This window comes from Lagenorhynchus albirostris, chromosome 5, assembly GCF_949774975.1.
Source record: "Lagenorhynchus albirostris chromosome 5, mLagAlb1.1, whole genome shotgun sequence".
Classification (NCBI taxonomy): Eukaryota; Metazoa; Chordata; class Mammalia; order Artiodactyla; family Delphinidae; genus Lagenorhynchus; species Lagenorhynchus albirostris.
In genome coordinates this window covers 69,889,002-69,908,965 of record NC_083099.1, presented here as the reverse complement: position 1 = coordinate 69,908,965, position 19,964 = coordinate 69,889,002, and the positions used below count along the sequence as shown (strand labels likewise).

Sequence of the window (19,964 nt, the reverse complement as noted above, 5' to 3'; positions counted from 1 at the left end):
GTAGAAGTGAGATGCTGTGCTATTACAGGGCTCAGTTAGGATAGTAAACCATGGGGACATCAGTATTGAAGATAACTTTTTGATGATTACAGGACAACAATGTGATATTGGATGGTTAGTGTTCTGTCGGACAGAGGCAGCCATACCCCAAATCCTGGTAAGGCATTTTGTGCAAGCTCAGAGCTGCTAGCGTCCTCTCCTTAGTGAATGTCTGGGTTGAACAATAAGGAAAGCTAAAGAGAAGAAGATTCGTTCAGTGTATCAGAGGAAACTGTCAGACCTGGAAAGGGGCATTAGAACCAAAGTGATAGAGTGGAGAGGACATCCCTTTGGAAGTCAACAGATTTAAGTCCTAGTTTCATTACTTTTTAGTTCTTATCTTGACCGATTGAATTTAATCCTCTGTCAATGTGTTGTTCTTTAATAGTATAATAACAATCTCTATCATGCTTGTCCTATAGGATTTTTGTGAGGATTAAATGCTTGAGAACACGTAAATCATAAGGTGTGATATGACTTTTTCTCAAGCGGTTCATGCAGTCTCCCAGTTCATACATATCTTCAGCTACTGAGAAGGAAAAAAAATGGGCCTGCTATCAGCCACTCTTAGATGAGAGCATCCTTCATATCAGGTTTTCCAACTCTGTGCAGCTACATGTAGGACAAAAGGAAGAACTCCAGCAACCATCACCAGCACACCACCATTCCTTCTTCCCCCATTGCCACCAACACCACATTGCGGGGAGGTGACTGATCTATTAGTAAGAGGCTGGATCCAGACTTCCTGTGTTCAAATCCTGGTCATTCCCTTTACTAACTTAGAATCTTAGCCAAGTTACTTAACTTTTTTGTTCCTCTCTTTGTTGATAATAATTATACCTACTTCATAGGGTTGTTGTGAGAATTAAGTCAGTTAATATATATAAAGTGCTTCCACCAATTCCTGGTAAATAATTAGCTCTCAAAAATATTTGTTTTGATTATTATTGCCTTTATCCAGAGTTACAGAGAAGTGCTGTGTGGTAAAAAATAACCAGTAAGGTTTAGCTCCAGGGACTGAAGGCATCTAGCTATGAGCCAGGGGGTGAAGGATAACTGATCACTCCTTTTACTCTAGTTAACTACCCTGAAGTTAAAAGGAAGATAAAAGGGAATATCCTAGTTTGTGTCACATATGTGGTATGATGTGGGTGAACATATAGAGTCACAGGATTTAAGAGAGGGAGGAAACCTTGGCATTCATCTGGTTAATCTCATTTTAAGTATGAGAAAATGGAGACCTCTCTAGAGAGGAGGAATAATTTGTCCAAGGTTCCATTTTGAGAAAATAGCATGAAAATGAGATTTCAGCTCAGGCTAGGAGTAGGCCTATTGGAAGAGACTGCTTCTGTTGACTCTCCTCACTATAGAATTATCTCTTTCCTTCATCTGCGTTTTTACAAAACTGCTTCTGAACAGTCATCCGAGATATTGCACCCAGGAAAAAAATACCCAGCAACAACAACCATCTCTGAAGTCCACCTGTGATGGCAACAGCTTTATTTTACTTTGCGCCATCTTTGCAATTAATAGACCACTTCATTGTTTCTTATTCCTCCTCCACCACCACTCACTCAGAGATAGAGGAACCCATTCTGAACCAAAATTGAGAGAATTTAGCAGCTTCAGAGAGTATCACTGAGATCAGTCATTTATTCTCATGACAGTCTTTGCTACAGCTACTAATGTCCTTCCTTTTTCGAGTAAGTGATCACATAGAACATATTTGGGCACTTTATATTCTATACTTTTTTTCTTGTTATATAGAATACCTAACTAAATGTCATTCCTGGTTTCAGGACCCTTCCAGAAGTAACCTTTCATTAGAGAACTTAAAACATACAGATCATCAGTTATTCTTTTAAAACTTTCTAATTTTATAGACGAGTAAACGGATGCCCCAAGGTTAAATGACCTTTCTGTGGTGACACAACTTTCTTCTCAAAAATGCCTCCTAGTGGGACACATGCTTACTCTCCAGTTTTGAAGATAATACTTTGTATACGGTAAATTAAAAATTGTCAAGCAGGAAGTGGGATGGTTGCCTTACCAAATTCCTAACTTCATGAATGTGACAACTGGGAATCCACCATCCAATATCTCGCCGTCTTCCTCGCCATGCTTTGAGATATTTAGTTTCAAATCATTTTGTAAGAATTTTTCTCAGTTTATAATAAGTTTTCTCAAACTGGTTTTGAGTTTTCCAGAGTTGTGATTCTCCTTTTTCATTCTAAAAAGTGAAGGCAAAGATACTATATGTACAAAGATTTAAATATTTCCTCTTTCTACCATAAATTGAGTCTCCAGATTTCTCTATGATTACTCATGGTAGAAGTCGTTGATCTTGTAGCAGACCACTGCATCTTCAGGACAAATAAGTATTTTCACACTCTCTGTGGTGGGCCTAACAGTTTACCTACAGAAGCCCTTCTGTGCAGGGAACTCAAAGAGTTGCTAACACTATTCTTTGCCCTCCTAATCCTTTTCCTTTGTTAAGCTAATTAACTTTTGGTTACTTTTAAGTATCCTATCTCAATGTGGGATCTTTCCTACAGAGGAATCCAGAAGGGTCAATGACCGTCCTCTGCAGAACTCACTGTGGTTTTGATTCACACCATAGGGGCTTCTTACACTGGCCTTTCCTGGGGTGCTTTCCTCACTTACATTTTCATAGGTTCATATGTTTTCTTTCCCTTAGTCTAGAATGCCACAACTCAGGGGAACAATATCATTTAACCTTTCAACTGATTGTTAAGAAGTGACACCTTTGATCAGCTATGCGGCTGATCAGCTGTGTGGCCTTTGTGACACATGTTCATGCCATATAAAAGAAGTCTTAGCCCTGTGCTTTCTTCACAGTTATCCTGATCTGCTTCCTTTGACTGTCTCCTTGAATCTTGAATCCATTTTACTGTCACTCTTTCCCAGTAGTAGTCAGTTTCACCATTCATTAATCATTACCTTTTCACTTTCTTAAAAAAAAGTTTTGCCAAGTATTGCCCTGGATGCAGGCTACAGTGATTTTGATTCATTGTTTACCCCAGCAATGCTGACTGTAACCATTTTATAGAATACCCATTTCAGCTCTTGGAACCCTCCTCCTGTGGTTTTGTCCCTGATCCTGACTTGAAAGTCTCTGGTGATGGGAAGCTTACTTTCCCATTTTGGGAAGCAGTCTATTTGATGGTTGGTCTGCACTTCCTTGTATATAACTGCTTAATAGAATCCAAGTTTGCCTCTGGACACACAAAATGCCTTTCTTTTTTAAATAAGAATGTTTCAGTTGCTTGAAAATAGACATCAACTTTCCTCAATTTCTCTTTCCCTGGCTCTTGTTATTAAACTGGTACATCAAATGAGGTCATGATCACCAGAGAACGAGCAACGTGGATGCCTGTGACTTAGATTCTGAGTGGCCTTAACTCATGGGTTATCTTAACTTTTCTGACACTTTAAGAGTATAGATAGTCCCCTTATAAATTCGTATTGTGGTTTCATCATCTAAAAAGTCACGATGAAAGCTTTGGATTTTGTGTCAGCTAAACTAAATTTGAATTCTTGACCAGACCCATACTTCAGACAATTAATTAACCTTTCTGACCTTTAGTTTTTTCATTGTACATGTGGATAACAATATTGACCTTATGTGGTTACCCTGAGGATTAAGTAAAAGAACCTGTATAGAGCCCGGTACTGTGCTTGGTGCATTGCAGGTGCCTAATAAGTTTTATTTTCCCTTCTCTTTTCTACCCTATCTTTCCTTTCCCTCAAATACTATTTTTTTAATTGAAGTATGGTTGATTTACAATATTTTATTAGTTTCAGGTGTACAGCATAGTGATTCAGTATTTTTACAGTTTATACTCCATTAAAAGTTAACAAGATAATGGCTATAATTCCCTGTGCTATCCAGGGTATTCTTGGTGCTTATCTATTGTATAGTAGTAGTTTGTGTCTATTAATCCCATATCCCTAACGTGCCCCTCCCTATTTCCCTCTCCCCACTGATAACCACTAGTTTGTTTTCTATATTTGTGAGTTTGTTTCTGTTTTGCTGTATACATTCGTTGTTGTTACACTTTAGTTATGTGATATCACACAGTATTTGTTTTTCTCTGACTTATCTCACTCAGCATAATATTCTCTAGGTCCATACATGTTGCTCAAAATTGCAGAATTTCATTTTTTTATGGCTGAGTAATATTCTATTCTATCTATCTATATCTATCTATCTATCTATCTATATCTATCTATATATCTCACATCTTTTTTATCCAGTCATCTATTGATGGACACAAGATATGGTTGCTTCCATATCTTGCCTATTATAAGTAGTGCTGCTATGAACATTAGGGTACATGTATCTTTTTGAATTAGTGTTTTCATTTTTTGTAGATATATACCCAGGAGTGAGATTGGTGGGTGGTATGGTAGTTCTATTTCTAGCTTTTTAAGGAACCTCACTACTGTTTTCCTTAGTGGTTGTGCTAATTTACATTCCCACCAACAGTGTACATCCTCACCAACATTTATTTGTAGACTTTTTGATGCTAGCCATTCTGAGGGGTGTGAGGTGATACCTCTTTGTTTGATTTGCATTTCTCTAATAATTAGTGATGTTGAACATCGTTTTATGTTTCTGTTATTCATCTATATGTCTTCACTAGAAAAATGTCTACTCAGGTCTACTGCCCATATTTTTGGTTGGGTTTTTTTTTTCTTTTTTTGATACTGAGTTGTATGAGCAATTTATACATTTTTAATATTAACTCCTTGTCAGTTATATCATTTCCAAATATGTCCTCCCGTTCTATTGGTTATCTTTTCATTTTGTTGATAATTTCCTTTGCTGTGCAAAAGCTTTTAAGTTTAATTAGGTCCCATTTGTTTATTTTTGCTTTTATTTCTTTTGCCTTAGGAGACAGATCCAAAAATACATAATAAATATTGCTAAAATTTATGTCAAGGTGTTCTGCCTATGTTCTCTTCTAGGAGTTTTATGGTTTCTGGTCCTACATTTAGGTCTTTAATCCACTTTGAGTTTATTTTTGTAAATGGTATAAGAAAATGTCCTAATCTCATTGTTTCACTGTAGCTGTCCAGTTTTCCCAGCATCACTTATTGAAGAGACTGCTTTTTCTCCATTGTATATTCTTGCCCCATTTGTTGTAGATTAATAGACCATAGGTATGTAGGTTTATTTCTGGGCTGTTTGTTCCATTGATCTGTTTGTTTTTATGCCAGTACCATACTGTTTTAATTACTATAGCTTTGTAGTATAGTCTGAAGTCTGAGAGAGTGACACCTCCAGCTTTGTTCTTTTTTCTCAAGATTGCTTTTGCAATTCGGAATCTTTTGTGGTTCCATATGAATTTTAGGATTATTCTAGTTCTGTGAAAAATGTCATGGGTATTTTGATAGGGATTGCATTAAATCTGTAGATTTATTTGGGTAGTATGGTTGTTTTAACAATATTAATTCTTCCAATCCAAGAGCATGGGATATTGTTGTATTTCTTTGTATCGTCTTCAATTTCCTTCATCAGTATTTTATAGCCTCCTTGGTTAAGTTTATTCCTTGGTATTTTATTCTTTTTAAAATAATTAAAATCCTGTTTAATGTGACTTTAAACAGGATTGCTTTTTTACTTTTTCTTTGTGATAGTTCATTATTAGTGTATAGAGAAGCAACAAATTTCTGTGTATTAATCTTATATCCTGAGACTTTGCTGAATTCGTTTATTAGTTCTAATAGTTTTGGGGTGAAGACTTTAAAGTTTATATAAAGTGTCCTGTTATCTGCAAACAGTGACAGTTTTACTTCTTCCTTTTCAATTTGTATATCTTTTATTTCTTTTTCTCATCTGATTGCTGTGGCCAGGACTTCCAATAATATGTTAAATAGAAATGGTGAGAGTGGGCATCCTTGTCTTATTCCTGGATTTAGCAGGAAGGCTTTCAGCTTTTTATTTTTGAGTATAATGTTAGCTATGGATTTTTCTTAATGGCCTCTTTTATGTTGAGATATGTTCCCTCTAAACCCACTTTGGTGAGAGTTTTTTTCAAATACTTTTAACCTATACTTCAAATGTAGAGGTTTCAGTTTGTGTTTTTGAGTGATTTGAACTAAAAGGCCTGAACTAAAACCCAATGATTCCTTGACTGACATAAAAATTGGGGTTAATATAAGACTTTACTGAAGGTCAGTGTGTAACAAAGGAGATTACAACACAGAGATAATTTGAAACTAACATCTAGATAACTTGATATGGTTCATTCTCTGGAGTCCACAGCTCTAGACTAGTGTCTTAGGAGTCTCTATGAGGTCGTTTTCCTATATAGTTTCTGGCCCGATTCTGTTTGGTAGAGGATTTCTTCCCTTGACGGTCAGGAAAACTTTAAGTGTGAATGGATTACTCAAAAGCCAGGTACAAAAAAGAAGAGCATACCTTACTCCGTGAGTTAAATGCACCTTCCCAAGCCCATATCTTTTTTTTTATCTGATGCCTGAAACTATGACTTTCTACTCACTTTAGGGAATAACTCTTCCTCTTCTGAGAATGTTGTGGGTTTACACTAGGGTTTTAGCAGCATAGCATCATCAGAAAAAGGTAACCCAACATCTGTGCTAGATGCACAAAGGGGATAAGGGAAAACACATTCACAGATTAAGACCTTGTGTTTTCCTCTATATCAGACGTTTGTTTGTTTCTCTTTTTTCATAGCCACACTTAACTGATGCTATCAGAGACTAAAGGTGATACCACTATTAATAAAAGTATGCCTAAGGTTTTGCTTAAGGTAAAACTTGAGACTGTTCTTACTCATCCTGAGCATATATTACTTTCAAGTCAAAATTAAATCAACACACATTTACAGAGCATCTACTATAGTCAAAGTGATGTACAAAAAATGTAAGTCATGATTCTCACTCCCAAATTCTGTTTCTACTCTTATGTATAGATCATATTTAGAATCTATTTTATAATAAAACCCACTTATTTTAAACATAAAGTCAACATCCTTTCCCTGGCTTTTGTCCTCAGAAAATAATAAATGCTTCTGGTTACTTATCTTTTAAAAGCCAACTATGGCTATTTCCTTGTCTTTTTCCTTTTTATGGATGAGAGGAAGAACTGTCAAAATGAAGAGAAGGGAATGGCCCTCTTCTCCATTGCTGTATTCTTAGCATACTCAACCAACTAGGGACAATTTTCTAGCTTACGTTTAAAGAGGTTTCTTTTCTATGGTTTCTAGTGATTACAATATGTATACATTATCTAGAATGGGATTATGACCTCATGAGATCCCTTCTAGCTAATACTGCATGTTTAAAAACTAATATCTTGTCTAAAACATTACAAAAATATTACTTCTCCTTCTTGCTCCAAATGCTGTTTAAATAAATATGCTTATGCAATCATCTTATTCCTTTCTGGATATCTGAGCACTGGAATGCTTATTTACAACTATCTATCTATCTATCTTGGCTTTGATTGTAGATGGTGTACCATCTACACCAGTATCCTCTTGATTTCATGTTGCGTATGCTGTATTAGTGGGCAAAATTAAGCACAGGGGAGTATAACTTTATGTGAAAATGATTGTTAAGTGAATAACTTAGAACTTTACTGAGTGCTTTCATTTACTACTCTGGAATTTTTGAACATTTTCTTGTCTCCACAGCATTCCAAAAGGAAGCTTGCCAAATATTTTTATTTTTTGTTTTGAGCTATTTTGTTTAGCCTAACAATGTGAATTTAGAGGTTTGTAGATGAATGATGCTACTTTTCATCCATCCATCTACTCATCTACCCATCCGTTCATTCATTCATTTATTCATTCACTCGTGCATACTGTTCCTTGTTTCAAAAACCAGTGTTATCTTTTCAATATATTATTTTAAGTAATATAGGTCATTTTACAGGCAAATAAACTTAGGCTCAGACAAAGTAACTTTATGCAGAGAAAGATTATCTATTCTAAATCACATATTCTTTCTACTTTATATTTTATTTTTAGAGAATTCTAAAAAGTTAGGACTAGAAAGGACCTTACTGGTCACCTTGTCAAAACTCCCATTTGATCCCCTGACAGTTTTCTCTAACCAGATTGTATATTTCAGTTATTTCCAATAAAATCTTATTAAATATCAAATAGGATCAGTGAGGTCTTTCACTACTTGTTATTTTCGCAGAGTCCAGTGCTATGTGCACACAGAGGACAAAATGTGAATTTATGACAATTTTAATAATATAATTTGAGTGTCAATCATGTGCTGGGTGCTGTAAGAGACTGCTATTTCAACAAGATCCATCCCCTGAAAATTTGGAATCTAAAATTAGAAATGGAGCAACTAGGTCCACGGAGAAAGCAGCTCAGTACAGATGGGTGACAGCATGAATGTTAGGATTATCAAACGATTTTAAGGTCATTTTGATCATATTCTGAGACTTTAAAAATTGACTACTCATTTTATTTGATGTCTGTGCTCTCTTTTTCATTCTTATATTCCTTTTCTTCTCTGAATGTGAGTGTGTGTGTGTGTGTGTGTGTGTGTGTGTGTGTGAGAGAGAGAGAGAGAGAGAGAGAGAGAGAAACAGAGAGAGACAGAGAGAGAGAGAGAGGGAGAGAAAGAGAGAGAGAAAAATTGAGAGTAGAGAGGGAAAGATCAGAACTGAAACTCTACACCTAAATATAGGGGTGGAGGTTGGTCAGGGCAGAAATCTAGGTACCATGTACCCTCTCAGGCTATCCAATTTTAATAGATGGATTGAATTTAGGCAGATTTTTGAGAGTATTGATGATCAAGTTGGAAATGTGGAGGCTACCCTTGAATTAGCTGAGTTTGTTTCTTGATATAAGAATAAATGTTTCATTTTAAACTTAAAAAGATAGATGGATGGATGAATTCATTAATTAATTCATTTAAGTATTTATTGAGCATCTGCTATATACTAAGTGATATTTTAGGCACTGGAGATAGGAAAGTAAATAAAATAGACAATCTTCCTCTGCTTATGGGTTTTACATTCTTATGAGGATCTTCAAGCTACATTACTCATCTAGAAGGAAGGGGTATCACTGAATCGGTGACACTGGAAATTAGAAAAGGGCTAAAATGATGGAGAATCACTTGGGGCAGTTTTTTAATATCCTCAATCCAGCTAGGAAGGAAAATAACCAAGTGCCGAACATGTGTTTTAAGCCAAACCAATGTACATTTTTTTAGGAATAGGAATGGAAAAAGTGTAACTTTATCCTCTTACAGATTTCTCTAATTTCTGTTTTGATTTAGTTTCCCTGTAATTTTCTCATGAAGCTCAACTTAAATTACTGAACTAAGGAGCAGAGTATTTGGAGGCCGCAATCTCAGAACCAAAGAATACCCTCTTATGCCGAGGGTGAGAAAACCACCATCTTAGTTCCCTGGCCCAGCTGCACAGGGAGGAGATTTGGGACACTTGAGTCCCCTGGTTCTTTGGCCCAGCTGCAGAGGGAGATTTGGGACACTTGAGTCCCCTGGTTCTTTCCAACATTGAATGATCCCTTCAAGGTCATTTATAAGATGTGAAAACCTCCTAGGGGAGCACTAGAGGTCAGTGGATGAAAGGACACATAACATTCCCATTTTTTCTTTATGTGACCTTAATTGGGACATGAGAGACACTGAGGTCAGAAGACCTGGATTAAACTCCTGTATCTTCACTCATCTCTTGTGTGACCCTGGGAGATTACATCACTTACTGGTGTCTCAATTTATCTGTAAAATTGAGTTATTATTATCTCCTTCGTTTTCCTCACACGGTTGTTGAGAAACTCAGTGAGATAATACATGTGAAAATGATTTCTAAACAGTAAAAGACTATATCAATGCAAATGATAATTACATTCTTATTTTAAATTGTATTACATGAATATAATTATTCATGATATCATGTTTTTATTGGCATATAGTGTAACATAGAGGGTAAAAGAGGAGCTCTGGAAATAAATTAGTTACACTTGAACTCTACCAATTCTTAACTGGGTGACTGACTAAGCAACGTAACCTCTCTGTGCCCCCGTTTCTTCATTTATAAAATGAGGATAGGGCTTCCCTGGTGGCGCAGTGGTTGAGAGTCTGCCTGCCGATGCAGGGGACACGGGTTCGTGCCCGGGTCTGTGAAGATCCCACGTGCCGTGGAGCGGCTGGGCCCGTGAGCCATGGCCACTGAGCCTGCGCATCCGGAGCCTGTGCTCCGCAACGGGAGAGGCCACAACAGTGAGAGGCCCACATATCTCAAAAAAATAAAAAATAAAAATAAATAAATAAAATAAAATGAGGATAATGACAGACCATACCTCATAGGGTTGCTATAAGGATTCAGTGTGTCAATAATTGCAATGCAGTTAGAACCCTGCAGGGAGCTTAGCCCTGGCTCACATTATTTATAGCTTATGTTTCTTATTAAAACAGACATTCTCCAAAACATTGATAATTTCTCTACTTGGGCAATAAGGATACTACCCCTAATCTGTGTCATAAAGAAGAATTAAATATACTGTCTTTCTTATTTTGAGACATGACCAAAACCAGACAAACATATAACATGTAGTAATTCAATTTTGAACTGTTGAATAAAGCACCATAAAGGAATTTACAAATTATTAGAAAGTAGTTGTTTATGTTGCTGTTGTCAACGTATTTTAACTGACAATCTGAAAGAGAAAAGGAAATGGAAGTAAAGCCGTTGTGTGGGATAATATTCATGGAGAAAAGGTCTTCTTCTGCCCGTCAAGCTTGCGGTGTCAGAGGCTGGTGAGCTCATATTCACCAAGGTTTGATCAGGGGCCTGATCTCAGAGCAGGATGATATATGAGGAGAGACTGATTGCCCTCCACAGCTGGTTGTTGACTGCCCTTGCCCACAGTCACCCTCTCACTCCACCTCCATCCTCCCCTCTGTGCAGGGTGCTCACCTGGTTCCTCATTTTAAGGATTGAGCCTGTTTTGCACATTTCCTGATAGAAACCAGAGATCTGGGTTCCTCAAATATGGAGACACTTTTTCATTTTGGCTCCTTTGTGTTCCCAACAGACAAGGACATTGACAATATTCCGCTAATGAAAATTTTGTTTTCCATTACAGTGTCAAGGTTAATGATTCATTTCAAGTAGATTTCCTGCCTTTGTTAAATACATTATGTCCAGGAGTGAATGATGGTGTGTATGAATCACAAGCTATGTTTTCCTGTTTTGGGAAGTCTGGATTTTATAGGAGGGACTTGATTTAAATGGATATTTTAATGAGAGCATGCTTATTCTAATACTTTACATTATGGTCACATCTTCTTTGAGCCTTGCAGTAGCCCAGTTAGATAGGTACTGCTCGTGTCATTATCATTGATGTATTTTACAGATGTGGTTTGGAGATTGAATAACTTGTTCGGTAGCATACGGTGAGTGGGTGATTAAGACAAGAGCCAAATAAGATCATGATGGGATGAACTATAAGCTTGTTGAGGGCAGGGAGAATGTAGAGGTGTAAAGAGTTCCCCTTGGTAACTGAAACAGGGCCTGGATGCAACCTGTGCCCAATTCAAGGTTTCAAGTGAATGACTGCAGTGGTCCTAATAGTTTGGTTTAGGAGTTGAAAGACTTGACTTATAAATAAGGGAAAAACTATTCAACATTCTGTATTTTTTCCCTTTAGAACACAGAAATGACTTAAAATACAGAGATGATTAAGACTGTCCATGTTTTATTTGTTTGAAGGGAGGTCAGAAATATAATTATCGTTTCAATGTGTATCTGGCAACTTTCTTCAAGTAATTCCACTGCTTCCACCTATGCTGTCTTCAGAATTGTAAATGGAAATTCTCAAGTTGTTCAAAAAAAGAGCAAAAAAGTCAAGGTATTGTTATCCCTGAGATATTGCCCTTCAAAATGACCTGATTATTTTAATTAAATAATCAGTAGGTTGATGTAATCTCATTCCTGAACCCCAAATGCAAAGACATTGGAAATGTCCTAGTAACCATGAAGGAAAACTTACGAGAATTAGTGGCCCAGGTAGGAAGCTAATGAATTTTTTTTTCTTTTTTCGATATGGGCCATTTCTTAAAGTCTTTATTGAATTTATTACAATATTGCCTCTGTTTTATGTTTTGGTTTTTTTGGCTGTGAGACATGTGAGATCTTAGCTCCCTGACCAGGGATCAAACCCTCACCCGCTGCATTGGAAGGCGAAGTCTTAACCACTAGACTGCCAGGGAAGTCCCTGAATTTCTGAATATAAAAAAATTAACTAGGGTATTGCTTCTGATCTCAACAGCCATGTAAATAGGACCTAACTTCTCAGATTTCCCTGTATTTACCTCTTCTTCTCACTGGAGAAATGAAGTAAATGATGCTGATGATGAGTTAAAGGGCTCAACAGCTAAAAAGCACCCTGACAATAGCCACAGGAGTGCAAGGGAAGAAGTAAAGTTTTTGTTGTCTAATTGAATCGAAAACACCACATTTGCTTAGTAGCGATCTAAAGACATGGTATGTCACTTTCAGAAAGCTAGCATTTATTGTTTTCATTTTGTTCCTTAAATGCATAACGATACTGTCATGTCAAGACAAAGAAAATTTCAAACAGCAACTGTTATCTGCATTTTCATCTCCTCCTCCATCACCTTCTTCTTTCCTGTGCTGCTGCACTGGTTACCTTCTGCATCAAAACATCTTTCATGTCTCATAAACCTACAGGAAAAAAAAAAATTAACACACTCAAAGATTAGAGAACACACATTCTTTTTCCAGGCCCTTTTTTTTTTGGTGGGGGGCAGGCACAGACTGTAGTTCTAGTAAAGTGTGTTAAATTTTTGAGAGTCTGAGTTTATTTCTCCCTTCTAGGATATTGTGTTATCTAAAATGTATCTATATCTATATATCTCTCAAACTTTGACACCTGAAGAACTTGTCAAAAACTCAAAATTCCTGAGCTCTACTCATAGAGATTTCTGTTTCACGTTCTGAGAAACCATCAGGGATCTACATTTAAAAAAAGCATCTCAGAAGAATATCATGCATTTTCTTAAAAAAATAAACACTGTCATCATCTCTTTTACTCATTCGGCATTTTCCACTTTTCAGAATGCTTGCGCATACATATTCAGTTCTGTGAGGTAGATGGGAATGATTATTCCCATCTTGAGGATAAGAAAAAGACTCACAGTTTAGCAGTGATTTTTCTCAAGGCCTCACTATACACCCCTCTCTCGCCCGTTTCTCTGGATTCCTCACCTTAGCTGACCTTTTCCTTTTTGGGTGTTGAACTGCAAGAGGCAAGGAGCCCCCAAAGCCAGCCAGTACTATTTGTACCTGCCTTCCTCAAGAATAAGACAAGCCTTGTGGTAGCCAAGGAAGGAAAACACGTAATTTTATCTGTGAAATGTGAACATTTCCCAGATGTTCCCATAACATTTCCCATATCATTGACAGTGATAACAATTGATTTTCAGTAATGTCCCTTACCACATCCAGATTCGCTTTTGAAAATGTATTTGGCTGGATTCACTTTTGGAGAAGAGGTCTGTGTGTGGTCGCCTGTGTGTTTGTGTGTGTGTGTGTGTGTGTGTGTGTGTATCTTTTTCCCCTGTTATGTACTGTTAGAATCCCAAGTTCACGGCCCTTATTCAGGCACACTGAACAGCTGCAGGGGATGTGGTGCTCCCCATTGACAGCTGGGATTCCCCCCTCTCAGGGCGCCTGGCCTATTTAATCCTCCCAGCTGTCTGCCTCGTAAACCTGTCTGCCTGTGTTATGTCCAGCTGCAGCATGAAAGGTCCAGGCCCTCAGACGTGGTGGGGCTGTTTAACACAGTGCTTGCTCTAAACAGCCTCACAGGCCTCAATTCTTCTCCTTCTACTAGGCCCCCAGGTTTGTGCCCACATCTGGAGAATTCCTGGGCCCTCTCCACAGCCCACATCCATTCTCAGTAGCTGCCAGGGCCTTCACGTTCCTTGCCTACTCTTAGGGTATTTCCAACATACATGTTTCTGCTTGGAAATCATCCATTAACTCTTTTGGCACTACCCTTGATGCTTAGTGGAATGTCTGTTAAGGGGAGGGACTAGGGATATTTGAAGACTGATTGAAGAGAGACACTAAGTATGACTAATAGCCACTTCCAGGCCTTAGCATGACTAGTCCTTTATGTTTCCAAATTTTTTCATGCTGCATTTTAACTTGGGTGACATTATCTTCTCCGCTGAGTTTTCTGTTGCATCCAGCTGTCATCACAAGCACTCCTGGAGACCCGATTGCCCTCCACAGCTGGTTGTTGACTGCCCTTGCCCACAGTCACCCTCTCACTCCACCTCCATCCTCCCCTCTTTGCAGGGTGCTCACCTGGTTCCTTATTTTAAGGATTGAGCCTGTTTTGCACGTTTCCTGATAGAAACCAGAAATCTGGGTTCCTCAAATATGGAGACACTTTTTCCTGTTCCAAAATGTGCTGAAGGTGGACCCAACAGGCCATTGTTACTTCTCCAGTGTCTGCTGCCTTCCTTTCTAAAAAGGGAATTCTTTGTGCTTCAGCTTATTGGAGAGACGGCAGATTGCTTTGTGGGCGCCTCACCTCTAGCCCCTTTCTGTGTACCCGGGATCCTTTAACGGGCCGGTAGTGTTTTCTCTTGGGGGAGGGATGGGACAGAGCCGACCGGAGCTGCAGTTCCTTCATTCTGCCTCTGAGAATTTCTCATACAAACCTCAATCACGTAGGATTGCGTAGAGAGGAGAAAAGGGGAAAGACAGAAGGCGGAGAAGGGGGAGAGGGGTGACGGGAGGGAGGGGGAAGAGTCTGGGAACAGAGGGCGCGAGGGAGGGGAGGAAGACGCGAGCTCTCTGCGATTCCTTGCGCTCCGGGAGCCTGGCCCCCAGGCTGGCCCTACCTGGGCGCTCCCAAGCTCTCAGCGAGTGGGCGAGCAGCGCCAAAGGTACACCGGCGGCCGCCTGCTCTTCGTCCCACCCTCCGTCTCGGTGGCGGTCGTCCCCGCCTGGAGTTTCCTGTGGAGCTAAGCGCTCCAACCCAGCGAGCCGGCTAGGCGGCGGCGGTGGCGTCCAGGAGCCGGTGCGGCTCGGCACGCCTGGAGCCTCAGCCCCCGAATGGGACTCAGCCCTGAGCGCCCCCTCCGGGGCCTGGGGAGGAGGCGGCGGGGGGCACCCCGCTAGCCCGCGGCTCCGAGCTGCCACCCGCGCAGCAAGTTGGCCGAGTTGGCGGCAGCCCGCACCTGCTTCCTGGCCCCGGACCAGAGTCTGCGTCGGGCCCCGAGGGCCCCAGTGGTACACGCAGCCGCCTCCCGCCCCCCAGACCCGGCCGCCTAGGGGGCGCCTCTTGCGCCCCGGGCGCCAGACCATGGTGGGTAGCTCCGAAGCGGAGCCGCAGCCGCCTGGAGCCGACGTCGCCCGCAGCCAGCCCCCGCCCCACCCGAGCCGCCGCGCGGGTGTTCGCAGCGCGCGGGTCCCTTCCTTCTTCGGCCGGGATGGGCAGCGCGGGACTGAGTGATCGGCCTAGCGTCCGGCGGGTAATCCCCATCTGATCTGATGCCTGTGAGCCGCCGACTGCCGGGCCGCGCGAGCCTGGGGGCCCCGGGCAGCGCGGCGATGACCTGATCCCGAGCTCGCTAGGGCGCCCCCTCCTTCCCTCGCTCCCTCTGAGCCTGTGCGGAGAGCTGCTCGGTGCGGCGGCCCCGGGCGGACCATGGCGGGGAGCTCCAGTTAAAGGCGTGTGGGCGCCGAGCTGGAGAGGAGACCTTCGGCATCGCTGCCTTTTGAGGGGGCTTATTTAAACTACTGAGTCATTCCAGATTTAGGATTCCCTAAATAATCACCAACTGTGCCCGTCTTGTGCCAGAAAGAAAGAGGAAAGAGAAAGAGCACCTGCTCTCGGGACCCCGCGTACCCGCGGCGCTCGCCTCTCGCGGGTTTCTCCCGGAGGGGAGCCTGGCCCTCGAGGATCTCCCTCCCTCCCTTCCTTCCTCTTTCCCCGTCCCTCCTTCCCTCCCCCCTCCCTCGCCTCCCGCGCCTCCCGCTCTCCTTGCAGCGCTGCTGGCGGGGAGTCGCGCTCGCCGCAGCTGGAAACAGCTGCCCCCGCCTGGCGCCCCTACCCCGACTCCAGCTAACCGCTCCCACTTCGCGCCTCTCGGAATTCCAGAACTCGGGCGGCGGGCCCCTGGAGAACCGCAGCCGGTGCGATGCATTCCGTAGACCTCACCCAGCCGGGACGGACCTCCTAATCTCCAGAACTGCGGGCCGCAGGGAGTTAAATTGCTGCCTTCCTCTCCTCTCTTGCGGTTGGTGGCTTGTTTTCTAAAGGAACGTTTTATTCACTTTTTAGTATTTTCTACCGGGGGCACGCTACCCGCCTCGGTCCAGACTGCTTTGTAAACGGGTTTTATATGTATATATGTGTAGATATACTTTGGACACCTTACAACGCTTGCGCCTCTCCAACAGGGGCACGGCTTGTTGTTTTGGACATCCTTCTTCCCTTTCCACTTGGTACTCCGAACGCAGTGTGACCAAACTCCCCACTGCCCCTTGGACGCGGATCGCCTTGGGGTGCAAGTTTGGGGTGCAAGAGTCTAGTTAACAGGAAGGCCTGGGACCGCCCCGCCCCCACCGCCAGCGGTTGGGGAAGTTTACATCTGGATTTTCACACATTTTGTCGCCACTGCCCAGACTCTGACTAACGTTGTGGGCGCCGGGTTTTCGGTACTGCGGCCTTCTCAAATATTAGCACTGCCTCCACGCGCCTGCCCTGTCCCTCCAGGCCGCCGAGGTCCTGCCCTCGCCCCGGCGGAGCGTGATCCCGAGGGCGCAGTGGAACCCGGGGCCTGGGGCCCGCGCTGAGCAGCTATGGCTGCAGCGATAGCCAGCTCCTTGATCCGGCAGAAGCGACAGGCGAGGGAGTCCAACAGCGACCGGGTGTCGGCCTCCAAGCGCCGTTCCAGCCCCAGCAAAGACGGGCGCTCCCTGTGCGAGAGGCACGTCCTCGGGGTATTCAGCAAAGTGCGCTTCTGCAGCGGCCGCAAGAGGCCAGTGAGGCGGAGACCAGGTCAGTAGAGGTACAGACGGTGGGCTCTCTAGAGGCTGACACCCCCCTCCCCTTCTGAAAAGCACAGGGGGCATCCACGATAGAGAACCAGGATCCCCCTCTTCCATTCTGGCCCCCGTTCTCCAAAAATGTTCAGACATCTTTCAGTCGCTCTCTGTTAGTTAATAGCGTCTTGTCCCATATTCAGGAAAACACTTTATACCTTAATGAAACCACGGTTTGACTAGGATGAGAGTTACATATATCGATGCTCCTGGTCCCATAGAGCTTGTAGAGTCCTTGAGGGCAGTGACCACCTCATTCTCCCTCACTCTCTCTTTCTCATCCATCCTTTTATCCGTCCATCCATCCATCCAGCTAGCCAGTGTTTAATCTGCCTACTGAGGACCTAAATATAAATAAACCTTCCTCCCTATATCTCTCATAACACTTGGCACAATTCTTAACACATAATAGACACTTAGTAGACACCAGATCAACTTAAACTTACTCTTTTTCTAAATCTTTCTCTAGCAACACATCAAGTCCAGTCTCTCTCACATTCTGATCAATTTCTCACCTCCCCATTTTTACCCATGCCCTTTCACTTCCTTTTCCACAGACCTCCTTTTCGTATTCTCTTCCTCCCATTGCTCTCATTGTTTCCAATGGCTCTGCTCATTAACTTTTCTGTCCTATTCCTTCCATCCTTTGCACACTCACACTTACTCTTGGGACATTACGGGAACAACGAAGTATCTGCAATTTGGTCTCAGGGAGTGCAAAGAAAACTTTAGACTTATCAGAGATCTTCTAGGCCTGGCCTTTCTGAAGCTGATTCTCTTCTTTGGCCCTAAATTCAAATGGTTGGTCTTTGATGTGTCTCTGTTTACACAGGGACATTGGATACCTCAAAATTTCAGAGTGATTATTCCCATTTTAAGCCAGGCTACCTGGAGAGAATGAAAGCAGAATTTCCAAGGTCTGTGCTTCCATCAGACTTTATTGATCCTCTGGGTGTGGCCCACAGGGTCATTTGCAATCTGCAGATGATCTACCCTGACTGTGGACAACTGAAAGGAAATACTGTCTCGAGAGAAAGCTTGCTCCGTGATCAGTTGACTAGTTTAGGTTAGCATCTTTGCAGCTCTGACTGTGATGTTCTCCTGGGTTCCAGGAATGAAGCATATGGGTTAGGGTCATTGGGTGAAGAAAACACTTGGAAAGTCTGGACAAGTGGGGCTCAGAATTAGTTTAGAAATTTGGGATTAAGCCTTAATGAAAAAACCATCTCATCTAATTTTTCCATTGAGTTTTCATGACGTTATTCACTCCCTAGTGGGCTCATTTTCTTATTCCGTGATGTTGATGAAATAGTAAATTTCAGGAGTAAACAAAAATAATTATGATCTGAAGGCAGGAGCTAGTAAAGTCGATTATTTTATATTCAATTAATATGGCCTGTTCATTTTATAAAGGGAAGATGCATGCAAAATACTAGAGTTATCTCTGCACAGTAAATAATTCATATTAGGGGGAAGTCAAATCTCTTGTATTGTTGTGCAAGGATCATTTGGGGGCCATTTTCTCTCAGGGCTTATGTGGTCTGCAAGGGACTTCAAGGCTCTGAATTCCATGTGACTTATATCTCAGTCTCTGAAGTATGTTCTTGCACTCTAGTTGGGATAATAACGTTTGTGAATAGATTCTACTCAGCCTCCTCAGTTACAAACAAGGTCATCAAGATGATAGGTAGATTGTTTTTGTGAATGGATAAGATAAACTTGACTGATCTTTGTTGAAGTTGATTTGGAGATGAGTGATTTGCATGGCTTACTTTTGCATAAGGAAATTGCTTCCTGTGACCTTTTCCTTAGCATCTCATTAGAAAATAGAGAATTTGAGGGAATTGCTGAGTTTATTGTTCTTTTCAAAGTTCATTTAATCTTTCCCTCTTTTTCATCTACTTAGTGTACATTTCGGCAAAGAGATCATGACTGGTGAATTCCTTTAGCTTAAGTGTCACAGTAATAATCTGGCAGAGAGGTGACAGGACCTGTTAAGACATACCCAGTGCAAAGGCAGCACACATGTTTCTGTCCACCGTAGACTTCAGTTTGTTATGAAGCTAAGCTGAGAAGAATGGGAGCATAGGGTGCAGCAAAGCTTTTGGGGAAGATGATAGTGTCCTGTTATTGTTACTAACAAAGCCAAACAATTAACCTGTTGACTTGCTGTCAGTGACTATGATTCATGTAGTATGGGATGAGTCTATATAGAAAGATATAGCACCTTCCACATCTCAGTTCCAGAGAGGATTCTTTAGCTGGATTGGGAGAAAGTTGCTAAACACCAAAAGGAAAAAAACTATCTGAGCAAATCTGTTTTACAAGCACTTTGATGTTACGTTCACTTAATATTTGAGTTATCCTTGAACTCACTAGCCCTTCTAAGCTATATTCTGTGAACTACAAACTGAGTCACAAATGGTAAAGTGGAATAACTTGTCCTGATAAAGAATTTCCACTCTGAATTTCTGTCGAGACACAAGTTCCAGGGACCAGACTTGCCAGGGGAGAGAGCCTGAAACAGTGAAGCTAAGTCAGGTATTGGATGGGAAAGGCCACGGTTGTATTTCTGATTTCAGGGCTGACACATTGTCTCTTAATCCTTGTCTTAACTCACCAAGTTCTGAAACATATCATGTTGAAACCTCATAAACACAGAGGGAATACTGAAATTACACAGTAAAGGTCTCAGATTTCAAAATCATGATATTGCATTATGAAAATGTGAGAATTGGCAGGGCAAGACCTCCCGTTGTGCAGTTCCAGGACCACAGGGCACCTCAGATGCTTT

General features: G+C 41.6%; 1 protein-coding gene across 7 annotated transcripts in view; it reads left to right on the top strand.

Annotated features, from left to right (window-relative positions):
* Nucleotides 1-19,964, top strand: part of FGF12 (fibroblast growth factor 12) — a 566,009-nt gene that overhangs the window by 302,479 nt on the left and 243,566 nt on the right. For 3 of the 7 annotated variants that reach the window (XM_060150289.1, XM_060150292.1, XM_060150290.1), the window contains exon 1: nt 16,373-17,126. The exons of 2 other annotated variants lie outside the window; for them this stretch is intronic. In XM_060150289.1, the coding sequence (XP_060006272.1) occupies nt 16,928-17,126 (199 nt within the window). In that variant the 5' untranslated portion in view covers nt 16,373-16,927. 2 more of the 7 variants (XM_060150296.1, XM_060150297.1) reach the window with 2 other exon arrangements.